The sequence below is a fragment of the Eptesicus fuscus genome, chromosome 1 (assembly GCF_027574615.1).
Source record: "Eptesicus fuscus isolate TK198812 chromosome 1, DD_ASM_mEF_20220401, whole genome shotgun sequence".
NCBI lineage: Eukaryota > Metazoa > Chordata > Mammalia > Chiroptera > Vespertilionidae > Eptesicus > Eptesicus fuscus.
In genome coordinates, this window is record NC_072473.1 from 57182709 (window position 1) to 57205275 (window position 22567).

At 40.4% G+C, this 22567-nt stretch overlaps 1 protein-coding gene across 1 annotated transcript in view; it reads left to right on the plus strand.

Moving 5' to 3' along the window:
• PRRG1 (proline rich and Gla domain 1) overlaps window positions 1-22567 on the plus strand; it is a 262809-nt gene that overhangs the window by 111925 nt on the left and 128317 nt on the right. Inside the window, exon 2 of the mRNA XM_028136435.2 lies at window positions 13768-13818. Coding sequence (XP_027992236.1) covers window positions 13809-13818 — 10 coding nt within the window. The 5' untranslated portion in view covers window positions 13768-13808. The remainder of the gene's footprint in view (window positions 1-13767; window positions 13819-22567) is intronic.

Here is a 22567-nt window from a genome sequence, read left to right on the forward strand (position 1 = left end):
TATATATGAATTCAAGGTCCTTGGTTGATTACCTTTCACCCACCCACCCTCCCCTACCTTCCCTCTGAGATTCTGCACTCTGTTCCATGCTTCTATGTCTCTGGATCCACTCTGTTCATCAGTTTATTTTGTTCATTAGATTCCACATATGAGTGAGCTCATGCGATACTTGTCTTTCACTGACTGGCTTATTTCACTTAGCATAATACTCTCCACGTCCCTTCATGCTGCCTCAAAGGGTAAGAAATTATCCTTTTTTACTGCTACATAGTATTCCATGATGTAAATGTACCACAGCATTTTTATCCACTCAACTACTGATGGGCACTTGGGCTGTTTCCAGATATCAGCTATTGTATATTGTACTGCTATGAACATAGGGGTGCATACATTTTTTATGATTGGTGTTTTGGGTTTCTTAGGATATAATCCTAGAAGTGGAATCACTGGGTCAAATGGCAGTTCCATATTTAATTTTTTGAGGAAACTTAGTATGTTTTTCATGATGGCTGCACCAGTCTGCATTTCTACCATCAGTGTACTAGGATTCCCTTTTCTCCACATCTTTGCCAGCACTTGTCATTTGTTGATTTGTTGATGGTAGCCATTCTCAGAGGTGTGAGGTGATACCTAATTGTCATTTTAACTTGCATCTCTTTGATGATCAGTGATTTTGAGCCTTTTTTCATATGTCTCTTGATCATCTATATGTCCAAAGACACATCTTTGGAGAAGTGTCTATTGAGGTCTTTTGCCCATTTTTAATTGGATTGTTTGTCTTCCTTCTGTTAAGTTGTATGAGTTCCTTACATATTTTGGATATTAACCCTTTATCAGATGTATCATTGCCATATATGTTCTCCCATACAGTGGGTTCCCATTGCATTTTGTTGATGATTTCTTTTGCCATGCAGAAGCTTTTTATTTTCATGTAGTCCAATTTGTTTATTTTCTCCTTAATTTTCTTTGCCCTAGGAGATGTGTCCATAAATATATTGCTATGAGATATTTTTCTGCCTATCATTTCTTCTAGGATTTTTTAAAAATATATTTTATTGATTTTTTTTTTACAGAGAGGAAGAGAGAGGGATAGAGAGTTAGAAACATCGATCAGCTGCCTCTTGCACACCCCCTACTGGGGATGTGCCTGCAACCAAGGTACATGCCCTTGACCGGAATCGAACCTGGGACCCTTGAGTCCGCAGGCCGACGCTCTATCCACTGAGCCAAACCGGTTTCGGCTCTTCTAAGATTTTTATACCTTCATCACTTATATTTAAGTATTTTATACATTTTTAGTTTATTCTTGTGTATGGCGTAAGTTGGTGGTCTAGTTTCATTTTTTTGCACGTATCTGTCCAATTTTTCCAACACTATTTATTGAAGAGAATGTCCTGACTCCATTGTATGTTCATGCCTCCTTTGTCAAATATTAATTGAGCATAATGGCTTGAGTCGATTTCTGGGGTCTCTGTTCTGTTCCATTGATCTATATGCCCATTCTTGTGCCAGTACCAGGCTGTTTGTTTGTTTGTTTGAATCCTCACTTGAGGATATTTTTCCATTTAGTTTTAGAAAGAGTGGTAAGGAGAGGGAGAAGGAGAGAGAGAGAGAAACACCAATGTGAGAGAGACACATCAAATGGTTGACTCCCGTATATCCTCAAACAGGGCTGGTAACCTGCAACCCAGGTACGCCCCCTTGATCAGAATCAAACCCAAGAACCTTCAGTCCACAGGCAAACACTCTATCCATTGAGCCAAACTGGCTAGGGCCAGGCTGTTTTGATTACCATGGGTTTGTACCATAACTTCAAATCTAGCATTTGATTCCTCCAACTGTTCTATCTCAAGATTACTGTGGCTACTTGGTGTCTTTTTTGGTTCCATATAAATTTTTGGAGTATTTATTGTAGATCTGTGAAATATGTTGTTGGTATTTTAATAGGGGTTGCATTGAATCTGTCGATTGCCTTGGGTATTATGAACATTTAAATGATGTTGATTCTACCAATCCATGAACACGGTATATTTTTTACTTATTTGTATCTTCTTCTATCTCTATTCAATGTACTTCAGTTTAGCAAGTACAGATCTTTTGCCTCCTTGGTTAAGTTTATTCCTAAGAATTTTAAATTTTTTTGTTGCCATGGTAAATGGGATTGCTTGTTTAGTTTCTCTTTCTGAGAATTCATTATTTTTCCCATTTTTAAATTAAGGTATTATATGTGTACATATCTTACCATTGCCAACCCCACTTCTATGCATGCCTTCACCCCCAGTGTTTTCCGTCCATTGGTTATGCTTATATGCATGCATACAAGTCCTTTGGTTGATCTCCTATCTCCCCCATCTCATCCTAAACTTCCCGCTGTAATTTGACAATCTGTTTGATGGATTACTGCCTCTGTATCTATCTTTTTGTTCATCAGTATATAATGTTCTTTATTATCCACAAATGAGTGAGATCATGTGGTATTTTTCTTTCATTGACAGGTTTATTTCACTTAGCATAATATTCTCTAGTTCCATCCAGGTTGCTGCAAATGGTAAGAATTCCTTCTTTTTTATGGCAGCATAGTATTGAATTGTGTAGATGTACCAGTTTTCTGATCCAGTCATCTGCTAACGGGCACCTAGGCTGTTTCCAGATCTTAGCTATTGTAAATTGTGCTGCTATGAAGATAGGGGTGCATATATCTTTTCTGATTGGTGTTTCTAGTTTCTTAGGATATATTCCTAGAAGTGGAATTACTGGGTCAAATGGGAGTTCCATTTTCAGTTTTTTGAGGAAACTCCATACTGTTCTCCACAGTGGCTGCACCAGTCTGCATTCCCACCAGCAGTGCACGAGGCTTCCTCTTTTGTCCGCATCCTCGCCAACACTTGTTTGTTGATTTGTTGATGATAACCATTCTGACAGGTGTGGGATGGTACCACATTGTCGTTTTGATTTGCCTCTCTCGGATAATTAGTGAGTTTGAACATTTTTTCACGTGTATCGTGGCCTTCCTTCTGTCTTCTTTCAAAAAGATTCTATTTAGGTCCATTGCCCATTTTTTTTATTGGATAATTTATCTCCCTTTTATTAAGTTGTATAAGCTGCCTGTACATGTTGGAGATGAAAACTTTATCATTGATAACATTTGCAAATATGTTCTCCCATAGAGTGGGCTTTCTTGTTTTGGTGATGGTTTCTTTTGCTGTAAAAAATCTTTTTATTTTGATGTAGTCCCATTTGTTTATCTTCTCTTTAGCTTCCATTGCCCTAGGAGCAGTATCAGTGAAGTTCTTTCGGCATATGTCTGAGATTTTGTTGCCTGTGGATTCCTCTAGTATTTTTATGGTTTCCCGACTTATGTTAAAGTCCTGTATCCATTTTGAGTTTATTTTTATGTATGGTGTAAGTTTGTGATCTAGTTTCATTTCTTGTGCATGTATCTGTCCAATTTTCCCAACACCATTTATTGAAGAGACTGTCTTGACTCCATTGTATATTCATCCCTCCTTTGTCAAATATTAATTGAGCATAGTGGTTTGGGTCAATATCTGGATTCTCTATTCTATTCCATTGATCTATATTTCTGTTCTTGTGTCAATACCAGGCTGTTTTGAGAAGAGTGGCTTTGTAATACAGCTTGAAATCTGGTATTGAGATCCCTCCTACGTTATTCTTCTTTCTCAGGATTGCTGTGGCTATTGGGGTATTTTTTTTTTTAATTCCAGATGAATTTTTGAGAGTTTTTTCTAGTTCTGTGAAATGCCATTGGTATTTTAATGGGGAGTGCATTGAATCTATAGATTGCTTTGGGTAGTATGGATATTTTAATGATGTTGATTCTACCAATCCATGAACATGGTATGTTCTTCCCAGCTTACGTCTTCCTCTATTTCTTTTTTCAGTGTCCTGTAGTTTTCCGCATATAGGTCTTTTACCTCCTTAGTTAAGTTTATTCCTATGTATCTTAATTTTTTTGGTTTGATGGTAAATGGGATTTCTTTTTTAGTCTCTCTTTCTGTAAGTTCACTATTGGTGTATAGAAATGCCAGATTTCTTGGCGTTAGTTTTGTATCCTGCTACATTGCCGAATTCATTTATTAAGTCTAATAATTTTTGATGGAGTCTTTAGGGTTTTCTATGTACAGTATCATGTCATCTGGGAATAAGGACAATTTTACGTCTTGTTTTCCAATTTGGATGCCTTTTATTTCTTCTTGTCTAATTGCAATGGCTAATACTTCCAGTACTATGTCAAACAGGAGTGGTGAGAGTGTCTTGTTCTTATTGTTGTTCAAGGTAGGGGGAGTTTTCTGTCATTTCTTCAAATTGGTTTTCAATATTTTGCTCTCTCTCTTCTTCTGGCACCCCCCGTAATTTGGATGTGGGTACGATTGAAGTTGTCCCAGAGGCCCCTTACACTATCTTCATATTTTTGGATTCTTTTTTCTTTTCTAGTTGGGTGTTTTTTGCTTCTTCGTATTTCACATTTTTGACTTGAATCTTGGGGTCCTCTAGTCTGCTGTTGGATCTCTGTATATTATTCATTATTTCAGTCAGTGTATGCTTAATTTCTAATTGGTCCTTTTGCATATCCTTGAGGGTCTCACTAAATCTCATGGAGGTTTCTAGAAGATTCTTGAGTAACCTTATAACTGTGGTTTTAAACTCTATATCCAGTAGCTTGCTTTCCTCCATTTCTTTAGTTTGTGACATGTTTCTTTGTCCCCACGTTTTGGATGCTTCCCTGTGTTGATAGAGTGGCTTTGTGTGCTAGGAGTCCTATTGGACCCAGTGGCTCAGCCTTCCTAATTACCTGAGGTTGACACTCTCAGTGCACCGCTTTTTGCACTGTGTGAACAGTCTTGTTGTAGTTAAGTCTTGATTACTGTTGGTATCACTGGGAGAAGTTGACCACCAGGCCAATTGGCTGTGAGGACCAGCTGTGTCAACAATGGGAGAACTGCTATGCTGGAGACCCCCTAATGGAGCAGTACTTGCTTCAGTGGGGCTTTGGTGCTCACTGAGTATGCCCCTTGAGTGTGTCACTTATTGATGTGAAGAGTTGTACTCTTGTATGGTCTCACTCTGACCACTGGGTACACTGGCTCTTGGATCTCCAAGGAGGTTCAAAGTCAGCCACTGCCTGAAGCAACCCAGCTGGAGCTACAGAGAGATCTGCAGATTCCTCCTCTTTGTTTGGGGTTTGAAAGTGCCCAAATGATGCCCAGCTGTGAAGCAATGCAGGTTGCTGTCGAGCCTTAGGCCTTCTTTTCGAAGCTTTGGCGCTCTTCGACCCAGCAGCAATTTGTTAAGTTTTAGATTGCAAAAGAACAGGCCATTCATATTCAAAAGCCTCTGCTTACAGCTTGGGTGGGGTTGTAAATTGGGTGGGGTGGTGTCTCAGGGAATCATCAGGGCGGAGATAACTGTAATGTCCGCCAGTCCGTTCAGCCTCGGATAGGTCCTGGGGTCTCTGTGTCCCAAGGACCCATGCAGGAACAATGATTCCTGCAAGCACCTCTGAGAGAATGCTACCCTTGTGTTCTGGCCCAATGCCAGACAGTCCAGTTACTCCCCGTATGAGTCTGGGTCCCCAGAGTCTCGCCTAGAACTGGAGTTCAGAGCAGTCGGGAGCTTGTATCTCCTTTCTGATTGAAAAAGACATCATTGTACCCAGTTGCCAGCCCATTTCCACGCACGCCTCCGTACCTCCACACTTCCACCCCTCCACACCTCCTATCAGTTCAAATATGCTTTTCTCTTTCCTTCTAGTTGTAGAATTTCCACTCTGCCCGCCTTCCCATGGTTCTGGATGATATCCGTTTTGTCTTTTAGTTATAGTTTTGATGTGGTTGTGCGAGGCAGCAAGTACAAGTGTGTACCTATGCCACCATCTTGATGCTCTGCCTTTTGTCCTTTGATTGCAGCCTTTAATCCATTTATATTTGAAGTTATTATTGATAGGTACTTATTTATTGCCATTTTAATTTTGTATGCCAATGTTTTTCTCTCTATTCCTTCTTCTCATTACAGCAGTCCCTTTAGCTTTTCTTGTAGTGCTGGTTTAGTCATGATAAACTCCTTTAGCCTTTCATTGTAAGACACTCTGTATTTCACCATCTATTTAAATGATAACCTTGCTGGATATAATAATCTTGGTTTCAGATCCTTGCTTTTCATTACCTTGAATACTTCATGCCATTTCCTTCTGGCCTTTAGAGTTTGTGATGAGAAAACTGGTGTTAGCCTCATTGGAGCTTCTTCCTAGTAACAATTTGCTTTTCTTTTGCTTTCTTTAAGATTCTCTCTTTGTCTTTAATTTTTGGCATTTTAATTATGATGTGTTTGAGAATGGGCATGCTTCAGTTCTTCTTGCTTGGGACTGTGTCTCCTTTACTTTGTGACTTTTTTCCCCCCACCAGGTTAGGGAAGTTTTCTGCCATTAATTCTTCAAGCATGTTCTATATCTTTTGCTCACTTTCTTCTCCTTCTTGCACACCTATTATGCGAATATTGTTACGTTTCACATTGTCCCACAGATCCCTGAAGCTGTCCTATTTTTTTTTTGTTATTGTTGTTTTGTTTTTTTGGTTCTCTGATTGAGTGATTTTTCTACCCTGTCTTCTAATTCACTGATCTGATCCTCAGGCTCCTATAATCTTCTGTGTATTCCTTCCAATGTGTTCTTTATTAGTGCTCAGGCAAACACTCAAAGCCTCCAGAAATCCAACTCTGCCTACAGACTGATTATATTTAGCCTTGAGTGCCTCAGGCAATCATCCATAGGTGGGGTGAGATGTTTTCCAACAGGGCGGGGGAGTTGCTTCTGAGTATAGGCTGATTGTTATTGTCAATCTCTTAATGGGCCTCAGAAACTCCACATGGTTGGGTAAAGGTTTTTCCATTAGGTTAGAGCAGTGGTCAGCAAACTCATTAGTCAACAGAGCCAAATATCCACAATACAACGATTGAAATTTCTTTAGAGAGTCCAAAACCAACTTCTGTGCATGGGCCATGAAGTTTCGCTCGCACATGGTATTTTGTGGAAGAGCCACACTCAAGGAGCCAAAGAGCCGCATGTGGCTCTCAAGCCGCAGTTTGCCAACAACTGGGTTAGAGTAACTGTCTTCCCCCAAGGAAAAAACAGCCTGAATAGCAAAGGTCTGCCTGAGAAAGATGTTCTCCTCAGGATGAGGGAATGACTTAGCACAGGAAACTAAGGTGTCTGCCTTCTGAGCTCTAACTCCAGAGCCCCCAGCCCTGTTTTCTACTCACACAGTTCTTATCCACTTGCCCTCTTTCTGTCTGGGTCCAAGGTGAATGGTTGCACACTAAATTCTGTGTGTTGGCCCTTTGAGAGTGTGCCTGCATTTCCAGTTGTCTCCTCCTGGCAATTGCACCCCTGCTGCTTTTCACAGCCAGATGTTATGTGGGCACTTTTCTCAGTTCTGTTGCTCTTGGCCGGGGGGAGGGGAGGTTCAACTTGGGATTTAGACCCCAGAGTTTTCAGTGGCAACCCCCCACATCTGAGATATCTCTCCAGAACTTAAGCTACTGTCTTTGGGATCATTGGCAGCCCTTCCAAGCCTCCGCCATTCCTACAAGTCTCTATGCGGTCTCTACTTTCCATCCTTGGTTATCAGGATTCTCTCTAGCTAATCTTCAGATGATTATTCAGATTGGCTTTTTTGTTCTTTGTTTTATTTTATTTTTTATTTGAGTTGTAATTCCAGTTCGGTCTTGGGAGCATGTGTGTAGCATCCACTTATTCCACCACCATTTTTAATCTCCCAGTTATTGTATTTTTTAGCTCTTAAGATTTCTAAGTGGGGTTTTTTATGGTATCTATTTTCTTGTTGAACTAATTTTGTTCATGCATTGTTTTCCTAATATATTTAGTCTTTGTGTTTTGTAGTTCACTGAACTTCTTTAAGAGGATTATTTTGAATTCTTTTTAGATAGTTCTCCATTTCTTTGGGGTCACTTATTCGAGCTATATTAGATTTTTTAAAAAAAATATGTCTGTATTAGAGAGAAGAAGGGAGAGTGGTAGAGAGATAGAAACATCAATGAATGAGAAACATCAATCACTGCCTCCTGCACACCTCCTACTCAGGATAGAGCATGCAACCTGGGCATATGCCTTGACTGAGAATCCAACTGGGGACCTCTTTGTTCATGGGTCAACACTCAATCACTGTGCAAAACCATTCAGGCTATTAGGTTCTTTTGATTGTGTAATGTTTACCTATTTCTTTGTGATTCCTTTTTGTTTGTTTGTTTTTTATTAAATTTTATTGTTCAGATTATTACAGTTGTTCCTCTTTTTCCCCCCATAGCTCCCCTCCACCTGGTTCCCACCCCACCCCATACCCTTACCCCCCCCCCACTGTCCTCATCCATAGGTGTATGATTTTTTGTCCAGTCTCTTCCTGCACCCCTTACACCCCTTTCCATCTGAGGATTGTCAGTCCACTCTCTTTCTATGCCCCTGATACTATTATATTCACCAGATTATTCTGTTCATCAGATTTTTTATTCCCTTGATTTTTAGGTTCACTTGTTGTTAGATATGTATTTGTTGTTCATAATTTTTATCTTTACATTTTTTCTTCTTCCTCTTCTTAAAGAATACCTTTCAGCATTTCATATAATACTGGTTTGGTGGTGATGAACTCCTTTAGCTTTTTCTTATCTGTGAAGCTCTTTATCTGCCCTTCAATTCTGAATGATAGCTTTGCTAGTTAGAGTAATCTTGGTTGTAGGTTCTTGCTATTCATCACTTTGAATATTTCTTGCCACTCCCTTCTGGCCTTCATAGTTTCTGTTGAGAAATCAGCTGACAGTGGTTTGGGTGCTCCCTTGTAGGTAACTAACTGTTTTTCTCTTGCTGCTTTTAATATTCTCTCTTTGTCTTTTGCTCTTGGCATTTTAATTATGCTGTGTCTTGGTGTGGTCCTCTGTGGATTCCTTTTGTTTGGGGTTCTGTGCGCTTCCTGGACTTGTAAGTCTATTTCTTTCACCAGGTGGGGGAAGTTTTCACTCATTATTTTTTCAAGTAGGTTTTCAGTATCTTGCTCTGTCTGTTCTTCTGGCACTTCCATAATTCGGATGTTGGTATACTTGAAGTTGTCCCAGAGGCTCCTTACACTATCTTCATATTTTTGGATTTTTTTCTTTTTGCTTTTCTGGTTGGGTGTTTTTTGCTTCTTTTTATTTCAAATCTTTGACTTGATACTTGCGATCATCTGGTTTGCTGTTGGATCTCTGTATGTTATTCTTTTTTTCAGTCAGTGTATGCTTAATTTCTAGTTGGTCCTTTTTCATATCCTCGAGCATCTCACTAAATTTATCGGCCTTTTCTAGAAAATTCTTGAAAAACCTTATAACTGTGGTTTTGAACTCTATATCCAGTAGTTTGCTTTCCTCCAATTCTTTCATTTGTGACTTGTTTCTTTGTCTTCGCATTTTGGCTGCTTCCCTATGTTGATAGAGTGGCTTTGTGTGCTAGGTGTCCTATAGGACCCAGTGGCTCAGCTTCCCCAGTTACCTGAGGTGGATACTCTTGATGCACCCCTTTTTGGATTGTGTGCAAAGTCTTGTTGTAGTTAAGCCTTGATTGTTGTTGGTATCACAGGGAGGAATTGACCTACAGGCAAATTGGCTGTGAGAATCAGCTGTGTCTACAATGGAGAACTTTTGTGCTGGAGATAACCTTATAAGGCAAGACTTGCTTCAGTGGTTCTTTGTTGCTCACTGTGTCTGCCCCCTGAGTGTGTCCCTTATGGATCTGAGGAGTTGTAGTCTGGATGATCCTACTCTGACTCCTGGGTACACTGGCTCTTGGATCTACAAGGTGGTGCTAATTTAGCCTCTGCCCAAGGCCACCCAGCAGGAGCTACAGAGATATCTACAGATTCCTCTTCTTTGTTTGGGTTTTGGAGGTGCCCAAATGAGGCCCAGCTTTGAAGCAATGCAAGTTGCTGTGGTGCCTTGGGCCTTCTTTTGGGTGTTCTGGGTCTCTCTGACTCAGCTGCAGTTTATTAGGTAAGTTTAGATTTCAAAGAACCAGGCCATTTATATGCTAACGCCTCTGCACATAGCTTGGTTGGGGTGGAGTCTCAGGGCAGAGAAAACAGCAAAGACTTCCCATCAGCCCTGCCCTAAGTTGCCCCCAAGTCTCAATCTTCCTTGGTAATCACTGCAGGCACCTCTGAGAGAAAGTCACCCTCGAGATCTGCCTGCTACCAGTCAGTCCAGTTTCTCCCCATATGAGTCTGGGTCCCCAGAGTCTCTCCTGGAACTGGAGTTCAAAGCAGTCAGGAGCTTGTGTCTCCCTGCAGATTGAAAAAGACAGCTGCGTACTCAGTTGCCAGCCCTCTCCTTGTGCGCGCACCTCCATATCTCTGCACTTTACTTCCGCAGATCCTCTGGGTCTCAGTGTGCTTTTCTCTTCCCTTCTAGTTGTAGAATTTCCACTTAGCCAGCCTTCCTGTGGTTCTGGATGATGTCCGTTTTGTCTTTTAGTTGTAGTTTTGAAGTGGTTGTGTGATGCAGCAAGTTCAAGTGTTTACCTATGCCATCATCTTGGTTTCTCTCTCTTTGTGATTCTTGATTCCTTGTGATGGTATTTGTGCAATTGTTTATGTGTCTTCCTCACCCAGACTTTACATGTTCACTTCTGCAGGGAAAGACCTTCACCAGTCACTGTAGCTAGGGGTACCGGATAGGTCATTTGGTAGCATCTGTTGGCAGGCAGAGTTTGTTAGTATGGTCTGTAGTTGGGTGAGATCAGTACTCATGCTCTGAGATTGGGGGGATGCCTCTGGCTATGACCATATTCAAGCCGGGCCATTGTTTGACCATATCCCTGTTTGGGCTGGTCTATTGATTGTGCTCTGCAAGTCAGGCAGGGACACTAACTGAGCTCTGCAATCACCTCTGGTTGGATCAAGTCCCAGGCTATGTTCACTGGCAGGATGCTACCACTGGTTGAACTCCACAATTGGTTAGGGCTATGGGCTCTGCACTGCAGTTGTCCCGGTTATATGGGATCCTAAAATTTGCTTTCACAACCTGATGGTGCCACTGCCTGAACTCTGTGGGGCTGTAGGCAGGATTTAGTAGTCAGATGTGGCCTCAGGCTATGCTCTGGGATTAAGCAGGGCTACATGAGGTTGAATGGGACTGCATGCTTGTCTTTGTGATCACCTAAGCCATTGTCTGTTCTCTGCCGATAGGCAAGGTCAGTGGCTGGGCTTTTCTGTTGGCTGGGGCAGTAGGTTATGTTGTAGGCAGTGGAAATGGCACCAGATATGAGACCAGTGGGGTCACACTGCACCAGGGTTCAGCATCCTCTATACTTTAGTTCTGGCTAGGAAAGAATTCAGAACCAAGATTCAAACTATAACAGGACATTAATTTATAAAATAACAGAGGTAGAATAAGTAATATGTAGAAGAAATGGGCTTATGAAACAAGTTATAGAGGTATAGGAAGGGCCCTTGGAACTGGGGAATGAGGAAGGTAATGGTAATATGCCTAAGGGTGGAGGAGGAGGAAGGGAAAAGGGTGGGAGGGAAAGTAAGCTGGGTACTCAGTCCTAAGGGTTTTAAGGGTGGAGATCTTAGGGAAGATCCCAGAGGCAAGATCTCAATAGAATATTCAGCAGTTTTACAGGTTTGTCCTTTCAGGGTCTAGGTTTCCACTGATTTATTGGTCGGCACCAGGACAGGGGGTCATTATCCAATGCAGTTGGTCCTGAGGTCAGCTGTGGTGTTGCTTGTCTGGTTTTTCTTCTTTTCTGGACCTGGAGCTTAAATACAACTGAGGCCTAATTGTTATCTCTAGGGAGGAAAGGTCAGGTGGTCCAAACCACAGGACCATGGATATGCTAGGGGAGGAAATTTCACCCTGGGGGCAAGGTCCTACCCTACAATTGTCCTTTGGTAGGCATCTAGGTCTTTCCACCCTGATGACCTTCTGTACCTGGCCCATCATCCTTGCTCTGCCTACCACAGGTTATGCTTCTGATTGGACAGGGTTACTGGCTGAGCTTTCTGCCTGGGGAAACGCTCAGGTCATGTTCAGCAATTAGGCAGAGTTATAGGTTGGCCTTCTCTGCTTATTAAGGTTGTACACTTGGCTCCCAGGCTGGGTGGAATGTGGGCTGGGCTCCTATCTTGCCCAGGGTCACTGTTCAGACTCCTTGGTTAAGCAGGGCCAGAGGCTGTGCTTAAGAGTTGGGCGAGACTGCCAGTTTGCCTCCCTGACCAAGCATGGCTGCTTCAGTTCTCTGGCCAGGCCTCCTGGGTGGCCATAACTGGAGGCTATGCTCAGCACTTGGGTGGTTCTAGGAATTTGCTTCCTTTCCTGGGTGGGGTGGTAGAACAGGCTCCACTTCCCATATGGCCCACTGAATAGGGATCCAAATCAGGGAGAAATGCCAACTGAGGTCCCTAGCCAGAGTGGTCATTGGCTCAGCTCTTCAGATTTCCAGAGCTTCTAGCTTGGATCTCTGCTCAGACACTGCTGCAAGTAAGAATGCTGTCTGCCAAGACCTGAACTCTGGTTGCTGTAAGCCCCACTCCCCTATCCACCTCTGTCAAAGTCCTGCAGATTCCTCCAGTGACTCCCGTGAGGCAAGACCTCAGTGGGCCTCCTGGAAAGCCTTCCATATGCTGGAGGAGCTGGATGTACAGCTCAGGCTATCTTTTCCCACTGTAGAAACCACAGGCTTGAGGTGCCCTCTTGATGTGGCAATGTGGGGGTGGAGTTGTATGGTCAGAACGAATGTAGTCCTTTTACCCTTATATTGTGGGATTTTCACAGTGGTGTCTTTTCTATGGATAGTTACTAATTGGTTTTCCTGTGAGGGAGACTGAAGTTGGCATATGAAGGAGACTTATGTGTCCATCTTGATGACATCACTCTCCCCTATGTGCTTAGCTTTAAGTAGGTTATGTATTCCTAAATGTACTGATAGATTGTGTCTTATAATTTTGCCTCTCTGGTGCTTAGCTCCACATTGGGAATGTGGCAGGTGAGCAGTAAATGTGTGGTGATTCTATGATTGAAACCTATAAGAAAATGAAGCGTTGTGATTATGGAATAGATTCGGTGTGTGTATTTTCATCTTTTCAAAACAGAATTGCTGCTCCTCCATGCATACTTGCATTTTCAATATGTGTTGTTGTTTTTTCCTCCAAAGTTTTGTGGTTAGTAGTTCAGGGTCATTGCTTCAAACTGTTTATGGGTAATAACTCTGTGGGCTGCTTTGCCTCAGGAATAATTTGATTAGAAGTACTGCTGTTTAACACCATTCAGGAAAATGTTACACTATAGAGAGCATTGGATTTGTGACAGAATGACATTGATGAGAAGCCAGGCAAACTAATAATATGATAGCTTCATTATTAAATTGGCCTTTTGGAATTTTTGTCCACTATTTTTATTGATATCATGGTCATCTCCTAAGAGATAAGCATGTGACCAATTTGATGAGTTTTATTTGGTAAGGGCAGAAACTAATGCCAGATAAACAAGGTCATAGTAAGTTCATATAGACCTCATGCTTCCAGGATACTTTGTTTCTTTCCTCTGAAGTTAGATATCTATTTGTGATGGAGAAAACATTTATGTAAAGGGGAAAGATTAGAATGCACTAAAATGAATGCTCATGTTGATATCATCAGTTTTAATGGAACTTATTTGATGTAGTGACTCAGCCTCTGAGAATCTGACAGTGTGTATGTTCTGTTTTTACAGGGAATCATCATCCAGGGACCGCCCAGAGACCACAAGAAAACATGGGGAGGAGTAAGTTTCTCTTCACTTTTAAATTATTTAAATAATTTAGACTCTCTCTATATTAATTCACTGTATCCAGGAAATTAGATTTGCAACTCCAAGGTTTTCATGTGTGTGTGTGTGTGTGTGTGTGTGTGTGTGTGTCTGTGTGTGTGTGTGTGTATGTATGTATGTATGTTTTGGGGTATATTTAAATTATATTTCTGGTTAGTGTTAGAAAGTTTTTGTCTGAAGCAGGCCTATACAGAGACAAACCAACAGACCACATGTTGCTCACTGGCAAGGGTCTTTTTTTTCTTCTCTTTTCTGAACACCTCCCAGCACAAGGAGAGAAGGCTCAAACTTGATACTATATAGACCTGCCCTAATCCCAGCTTCTTTACAACTCTTAGCAAAATATGCTTCTAATTGTTTCTAAACCTTGTTGATAATAACATAAATAAAAACATGCAACCAATGACAGTATTAAAAAGTTAATCTGTGAGGTTGATTTATAAATGGTTTCGATTTCCCCTAAAATGTTAAAGCCTGGCATTAAGAACCATTAGATGAATTCCATTTGTTATTTTTCATTTCTTATAAGGCTATTTAGGGTCAGTGACTAATAGACAAATTTAAGGTCATTTCATTGTTAGTATAAACCCGCTACTAGTGACTTCATAAATAACTCTAATCAATGTAGACTATAAAATCAGATGCTATAAAGGACCTCACAATGAGACTTGGTGGTGTGTAGTATAGTGAGAAAAGTACTAGACACAGATAATCAAAGGCCTGAATTCAAGTCTACCTCTACTACTTTGACCAAATCCTAGAGCTTCCCTAAACTTGTTTGTTTATATCTGAGGGAGAATTAATACATTCTGCACTTCTAGCCTCAGGAAGCTGAGGTTGGCATAATGTGATAATGCATATGAAAAGCATGTTGAGAACTCTATAAAGTACAATCAAAGAGAGCAGTGGTATCTGCTCTTTGCTGTCCTTATTCAATAAGTATATCTTCATTGGTTCTGTCTTTTATTAGTTAAAATGAAGTTATTTTTATCAGCAGGGCTCACTAGAGTTGTCCAAGTGACAGAGAATTCCACCTTATGTTTTGAGCTCTAGGCACTTTATTTGCCCCAGCTTAGTATTGGCCCTGGTAGGCCCTGGATTAATCATGGAAAATATCTTCCTGAACCTATTTAATCAGATTTTGCCTGCTCCCCCCCACCCTGGGGATTTCCTTGGAGATTGATTAACCCCAGAGATTATGATTCTTTACCAAACTCAACAAAAGATACTAACCTCTGATATTTTAGAAATTTTAAAAAATGAATAAATTAAAAAGAAAACTTATCAATTTTCAGACTAATCCATGCCATGTCCTAACACCAAGTCAGTCGTCAACAGAAGTTTCCAGAGTAACTTATCCTGTTTGGTCTTCACCTAATCACAAGCTTTGGTTGGATTTGAAGAGAGCTACACTGAGAAAGGGCAACACATTTTTTCTTATTCTTTTCATTTTTAGAATAATTATCAGGTCATTAGCAAAGAGATCATTAGGTGCTTACTTTAAAGGCGCCTCAGCAAGTATTTATTTAAATAGTCAGGCAATTAATAGAATATTTGATAAAGCACAGGGCATGGTAATATAATCTGCAAGATGGGCATGCTTCCAACCTTGAAATGAGATAAGGGAAGTGCTTCAAAAAGTCTACTTTTACAAACAAACAGAAGCTTGTAAAGTGGTCAACTGTTTGTGTTGACCACTTTATTTTTTGAAATTTCTTTATTGATTAAGGTATTACATATGTGTCCTTATCCCCCCATTATCCCCCCGCCCCACTCATGCCCTCACTCCCCTGTTGTCTGTGTCCATTGGTTAGGCTTATATGCATGCATACAAGTCCTTTGGTTGATCTCTCCCCCTTAACCCCACCATCCCCTACCTTCCCTCTGAAGGTTTGACAGTCTGATTGATGCTTCTATGTCTCTGTTTTTGTTCATCAGTTTATGTTGTTCATTATATTCTATAAATGAGTGAGATTATGTGATATTTATCTTTCTCTGACTGGCTTATTTCGCTTAGCATAATGCTCTCCCCTTCCATCCATGCTGTTGCAAATGGTAACAATTCCTTCTTTTTTAGATATACCATAGTTTTTTAATCCACTCATCTGCTGATGGGCACTTAGACTGTTTCCAAATCTTAGCTATGATGAATTGTGCCACTATGAACATAGGGGTGCATATATCCTTTCTGATTGGTGTTTCTAGTTTCTTGGGATATATTCCTAGAAGTGGGATCAGTGGGTCAAATGGGAGTTCCATTTTTAGTTTTTTTAGGAAACTCCATACTGTTCTCCACAGTGGCTGCACCAGTCTGCATTCCCACCAACAGTGCAGGAGGGTTCCTTTTTCTCTGCATCCTAGCCAGCACTTGTTTGTTGATTTGTTGATGATAGCCATTCTGACAGGTGTGAGATGGTACCGCATTGTCATTTTGATTTGCATCTCTAGGATAATTATTGACTTTGAGCATGTTTTCATAGGTCTTTTGGCCTTCCTTCTGTCTTCTTTTGAAAAGTGTCTATTTAGGTCCAAATGCCCATTTTTTGATTGGGTTGTTTATTTTCCTTTTGTTAAGTTGTATGAGTTCCCTGTAAATGGTGGAGGTTAAACACTTACCAGTGATAACATTGGCAAACCCTTATCGGTGATAGCATATGTTCTCACCATATGCTATCACCGATGGGCTTTCTTGTTGTTTCTTTGATGGTTGTGAATCTCAGAGGCTCTATCCTTTACTCTACAAGCTTTACTTAGTTTGCTTGATTACACTTGTTAATTGATGACACTATTAGTGAAAAGAAAAATGTTACTGGGTGCTCTTTTTGTTTTCTTTTCTGGCAATGTACAATGAAGCTTTTATAAGATTTGGTAAACCTTCTCACAAACATAGCTCATTGTGTCATACAAAGGGACAACAGAGGAAAATATCACAAAGACATGGCACTAGCCTCATTAATTAAGGAGCCATGAAAACAGCACAGCTGGAAAACTATGCAGTGTAGGTGAAAAATTAAAATTGAGGTGAATTTCTTTTTGAATTCTTTGATATTGAATGAAGACATTATAAGTATATGTTAGATGAGTCATTTATGTGACATGAAAAACATTTATAAACAAAGTCTTAAAATGGTGGGGGTTTGGATGAAAACAGACTTGTGTATTTAAGTTCTTATTAGGCCACCATCAGCGTCCATTGTATATTACTTTGAGTTATGGCTTAGTATTTAGGACTCTTACTAGTAAGACTATATAATTATTGCCCTGGACTGTGTGGCTCAGTTGGGCATCATCCTGTGCACCAAAGTGTTGCTGTATTCAATTCTTGGTTGGGGCATATGCAAGGGTTGTGGGAGTCAGGGCCATGCGGGAGGCAGCCATCTGTGTTTTGCTCTTGCATCGATGTTTCTCCCTCTCCTTCTCCCCTCCTCTCACACTAAAAATCAATAAAAATGTTTTTTAAAAAGAATCACTTATATTTTAATTAATTTTTTTACTGATTAAGGTATCACATATTTGTCCTCATCCCCCCATTCACATCCCACACCCCTCCCCCCGCATACCCCCACCCCCTGTTGTCCTTAACCACTGGTTAGGCTCATATGCATGCACACAAGTCCTTTGGTTGATCTCTTCCCTTTACCCCCACCCTCACCTCCCCTCCCTCTGAGGCCCGACAGTCTGATCCATGGCTCCTTGTTTCTGGGTCAGTTCTTGTTCATCAGTCTATGTTGTTCATTATTTCCCCTAGATGAGTGAGATCATGAGCTATTAGAAATACACTTATAAGAACCGAAAATGAGATAAGCAATAATGGTTATGGTGACAGGCAAATGAATCAGTCTGTAGTGAGTTACTTTCTGGGCCAACAGTTCTTTTGAGACCCAATTTCAATGCCCAACAGTTCCTTATGTGTACATGTCAGCACTGACATTACAGTTCTGGATGGTGGACAAATGGTGGTAATGCAGGTCCGACTCTCTGGTTTGGTCCTGGGGAACCTGCAGTGACGCACAGCTGCTAACTGCTAGTATGGCAAGGCGTTGTCAGCATCTTCCATCTCTGGACTGCTTCTCTTCTGTCTTCATGGCTGGAGTAGTCCTGTCGATTCCTCTCTGTTGCTGGAATCCACATGGTCTTGGAGTTATTTTCTGAAAATATACAAACATATTCTCGACCAAAAGTTAATACAGGAATTTTTTCTATAAATTTGACTGGGGATCCTATTTCATTTTTTGCCCAAATGATTTTCCTCTGGCTTGTTTTGACACCTTGTGTGATTTTCATGGGTTTCTTGCTTTTAGCCTTACAATTAATTTTCTAAAGTATTAATTTTCTAGATGTAATTTACTTACAGGATATTTTTCCTTACATGATATTCTTCTACTATCCCCCCCCCCTTTCTTGATTTAAATATTAGGAGGCTTTTGAAAATTTTATAATGTAGTCTTAATGGCTTTTAAATTTTAATTCTTTGCACTATATTACTGTATTAGGTTCATTAAATGGTGAGCAATTTTATCATGAGATGAAGTACCAATAAAAATTTTAGTTAACACTTTAGGAACACCTTTTGGTCCAGTACAATTAATTTTTCTAGAATATTCGCTTGTTTCAACTAGCCAATTTAAATTTGCCTGAAAACTTGACTACTATTTTACTGTCAAATTTATTACTCTAACAACAATCTTATTTTACCCTGTAAATATTATTGGAAAGGATTATTTGCCTTTTTGAGTATGTCCTGAGCATTCCTGGAGGTAAGCTGGATTTAGATATCATAAACCATCTTCCCCACACCATGGGTACAAGACAACTCAAACAATTCTTGTTGGAGTGAGAGGGCAGCTGCTGTTGGCCAAGTCTCTGTCTGTTACCCAGGTCCTGATTTGAGCTGGGCATGGGACGTTAAGCAGCCCTGGGAGCAGGAGACTTCCTTAAGAAGGGGTGAGTGTTCAGGCACCTGCAAAGTTGGGGAGGTAGGGTCTGTGCCCCACCTCTGTTGACCCCCAGGTTCTCTACTGATGGCCCCTCTGTGACTGTGCCTGTCTTAGGTTGTTCCTTCCCTGAGGAATCTTACTAGCTCTGGCTAACCAGCGATCCTCCGGGGCCAAGCAGGGTGATGTGAGGTTCATTTCTGTCTCCTTGGTAGCCTATGCCCCCACGGCCTCCATGCCCAGCACCTGCCTTGGGATCCCCTCGCCTGCTGGTGGGGCCCCAGCACTGATCACATATGTTGGGGAACCCAGGTTTCTTCTCCAGGGAGGGCTCAGTTCGCCCCACTGGGCGAGAGACAGATCCATGTTACCAGTCATCATGAGACTTCAAACTTGACATGAACAGAGAGCTCAGGCAACAGCTGTGAGCAATTGAATTGTGAGAAGAGGGTCTCTCTTGGCCTAAAGGGCAAGAGGGACCAATATAGAATGCTCATGCGCCTTCCCAGGAGGCCCTCTACAAAATGGAAGGGATTAAATCCTTTCATGTCATTTTAAATTGCTGCCAGACATTCAAAGAATTGGTTTGTAAGTTTGTTTGGGATAATTGTACATTATGCTGTTGTAATTCTAAAATATCAAGAGATGTGTTACCTTTGTCTCCAAGCACCAAAAAGATGATTTTTTTTATTTTTTTTATTGAGGTATTATATGTGTACATATCTTACCATTACCCCCCCACCCCACACCCATACATGCCCTCACCCCCCAGAGTTTTGCGTCCATTGTTTATGCTTATATGCATGCATACAAGTCCTTCGTTTGATTTCTTATCCCCCCACCTCTCCCTAACTTTCCCCCTGTAATTTGAAAGTCTGTTTGATGCTTTACTGTCTCTGTATCTATCTTTTTGTTCATCAGTTTATAATGTTCTTTACTATCCATAAATGAGTGAGATCATGTGGTATTTTTCTTTCATTGACTGGTTTATTTCACTTAGCATAATGTTCTCCAATTCCATCCAGGTTGCTGCAAATGATGAGAATTCCTTCTTTTTTATGGCAGCATAGTATTCCATTGTGTAGATGTATTTTTTTTATTGATCCCCAAGGGTGGGTGGTATTATTATAAGTAATGGGAGTAATTTAAATGTGGGAAAAATTTTAATGACAATGTAGAATAATATCATGTAAGGATATTCTTTGCTCTAGGCCATGGCAGTTCCCTTTCAAACTGGCTGTCCATTCCTTTTTGTATAGACAAGGTCTTAGTTACATTTTCTGCACCTCTCCCAGGGGAAAGTAGTGATCGTATTGACACCCTTTCTTTGGTGTCCACACAAGCCAGAAACCTCTCTTTAATTTTACATACAAAGGGGCATTGTTTTGGTGTTGTGTCATACAAAAGGGAAGCTGGGTGGATACCACTATGTATTTATATTTTCTTGCACCACTCATGGACCTCCTGGATGACCAAAGTGTTTGGTATTATTGGTAACTACATTAATCAGGGGATCAACCCCCGTAAGGGGTCTTACCCATGAAGAGTCAGGAGCATAATTCCAAAATACTTCCCCTCTTGTCCCAGGTAAAATTACCGTACCTCTGATGATTGCTACCATGGCTAGAAAGGCATTCTCAGGCATTCTTGGGTTTCTGGTTACCTCACAATTTCTTCCCTGAGGTTTGACATTCTGATTGATTTTTCTCTGTTTCTGGATCAATTTTTTTTCCCCATCAGTTGATGTTGTTCATTACATTCCACAAAAGAATGAGATCATGTGATATTTATCTTTCTCTTCCTGGCTTATTTCACTAAGCATAATGTTCTCCATCTCCATCCATATTGTTGCAAATGGTAAGAGCTCGTTCTTTTTTACCGCAGCGTAGTATTCCATTGTGTAGATGTACCACAGTTTTTTAATCCACTCATCCGCTGATGGACACTTAGGCTGTTTCCAAATCTTAGCTATAGTGAATTGTGCTGCTATGAACATAGGGGTGCATATATCCTTTCTGATTGATGTTTCCAGTTTCTTGGGATATATTCCTAGAAGTGGGATCACTGGGTCAAATGGGAGTTCTATTTTCAGTTTTTTTAGGAAACTCCATACTGTTCTCCACAGTGGCTGCACCAGTCTGCATTCCCACCAGCAGTGCACGAGGGTTCCTCTTTCTCCACATCCTCGCCAGCACTTGTCATTTGTTGACTTGTTGATAATGGCCATTCTGACAGGTGTGAGATGGTACCGCATTATTGTTTTGATTTGCATCTCTCTAATGATTAGTGATTTAGAGCAGGTTTTCATATGTCTCTTGACCTTCCTTCTGTCTTCTTTCAAAAAGTGTCTATTTAGATCAGTTGCCAATTTTTTGATTGGGTTGTTTATCTTCTTTTTGTTAAGCTGCATGAGTTCCCTGTAAATGTTGGAGATTAAACCCTTATTGTTGACATCATTGGCAAATATGTTCTCCCATGCAGTGGGCTTTCTTGTTGTTTTATTGATGGTTTCTGTTGCTTTACAAAAGCTTTTTATTTTGATATAGTCCCATTTGTTTATTTTCTCTTTAGCTTCCATTGCCCTAGGAGCAGTATCAGTGAATAAGTTCTTTTGGCATATGTCAGAGATTTTTCTGCCTGTCGATTCCTCTCGTATTTTTATGGTTTCCTGTCTTATGATTAAGTCCTTGATCCATTTTGAGTTTATTTTTGTGTATGGTGTAAGTTGGTGGTCTATTTTCATTTTTTTGCATGTATCTGTCCAATTTTCCCAACACCATTTATTAAGGATACTGTCTTGACTCCATTGTATGTTCATGCCTCCTTTGTCAAATATTAATTGAGCATAGTGATTTGGATCGATTTCTGGGTTCTCTATTCTATTCCATTGATCTATATGTCTGTTCTTGTGTCAATACCAGGCAGTTTTGAGAACAGTGGCTTTGTAATATAGCTTGAAATCTGGTCTTGAGATCCCTCTTGCTTTGTTCTTCTTTCTGAGGATTGCTGTAGCTATTCGGGGTCTTTTTTTTTATTCCAGATGAATTTTTGGAACGTTTGTTCTAGGTCTGTGAAGTATGTTGTTGGTATTTTAATGGGAAGTGCATTGAAATTATAGATTGCTTTGGGTAGTATGGACATTTTGATGATGTTGATTCTACCAATCCATGAACATGGTATGTTCTTCCATCTGTTTATGTCTTCCTCTATCTCTTTTTTCAGTGTTGTGTAGTTTTCCACATATAGGTCTTTTATCTCCTTAGTTAAGTTTAATCCTAGGTATCTTAATTTTTTTGGTGTGATGATAAATGGGATTGATTTTTAATTTCTCTTTGTGTAAGTTCATTATTGGTGTATAGAAATGCCATAGATATCTTAGCATTTATTTTGTATCCTGCTACTCTGCTGAATTCATTTATTAAGTCTAATAATTTTTTGATGGAGTCTTCAGGGTTTTCTATGTACAGCATCATGTCATCTGCAAATAAGGACAGCTTTATTTCTTCTTTTCCAATTTGGATGCCTTTTATTTCTTCTTCTTGTCTGATTTCAATGGCTAGTATTTCCAACACTATGTTGAAGAGGAGTGATGAGAGTGGGCATCCCTGTCTTGTTCCTGTTCTTAGGGGAAATGGTTTTATTTTTTGCCCATTGAATATGATGTTGGCTGTGGGTTTGTCATATATGGCTTTTATTATTTTGAGTTATGATCCTTGTATTCCCACCTTGCTGAGAGTTTTTATCAACAAAGGGTGTTGAATTTTGTCAAA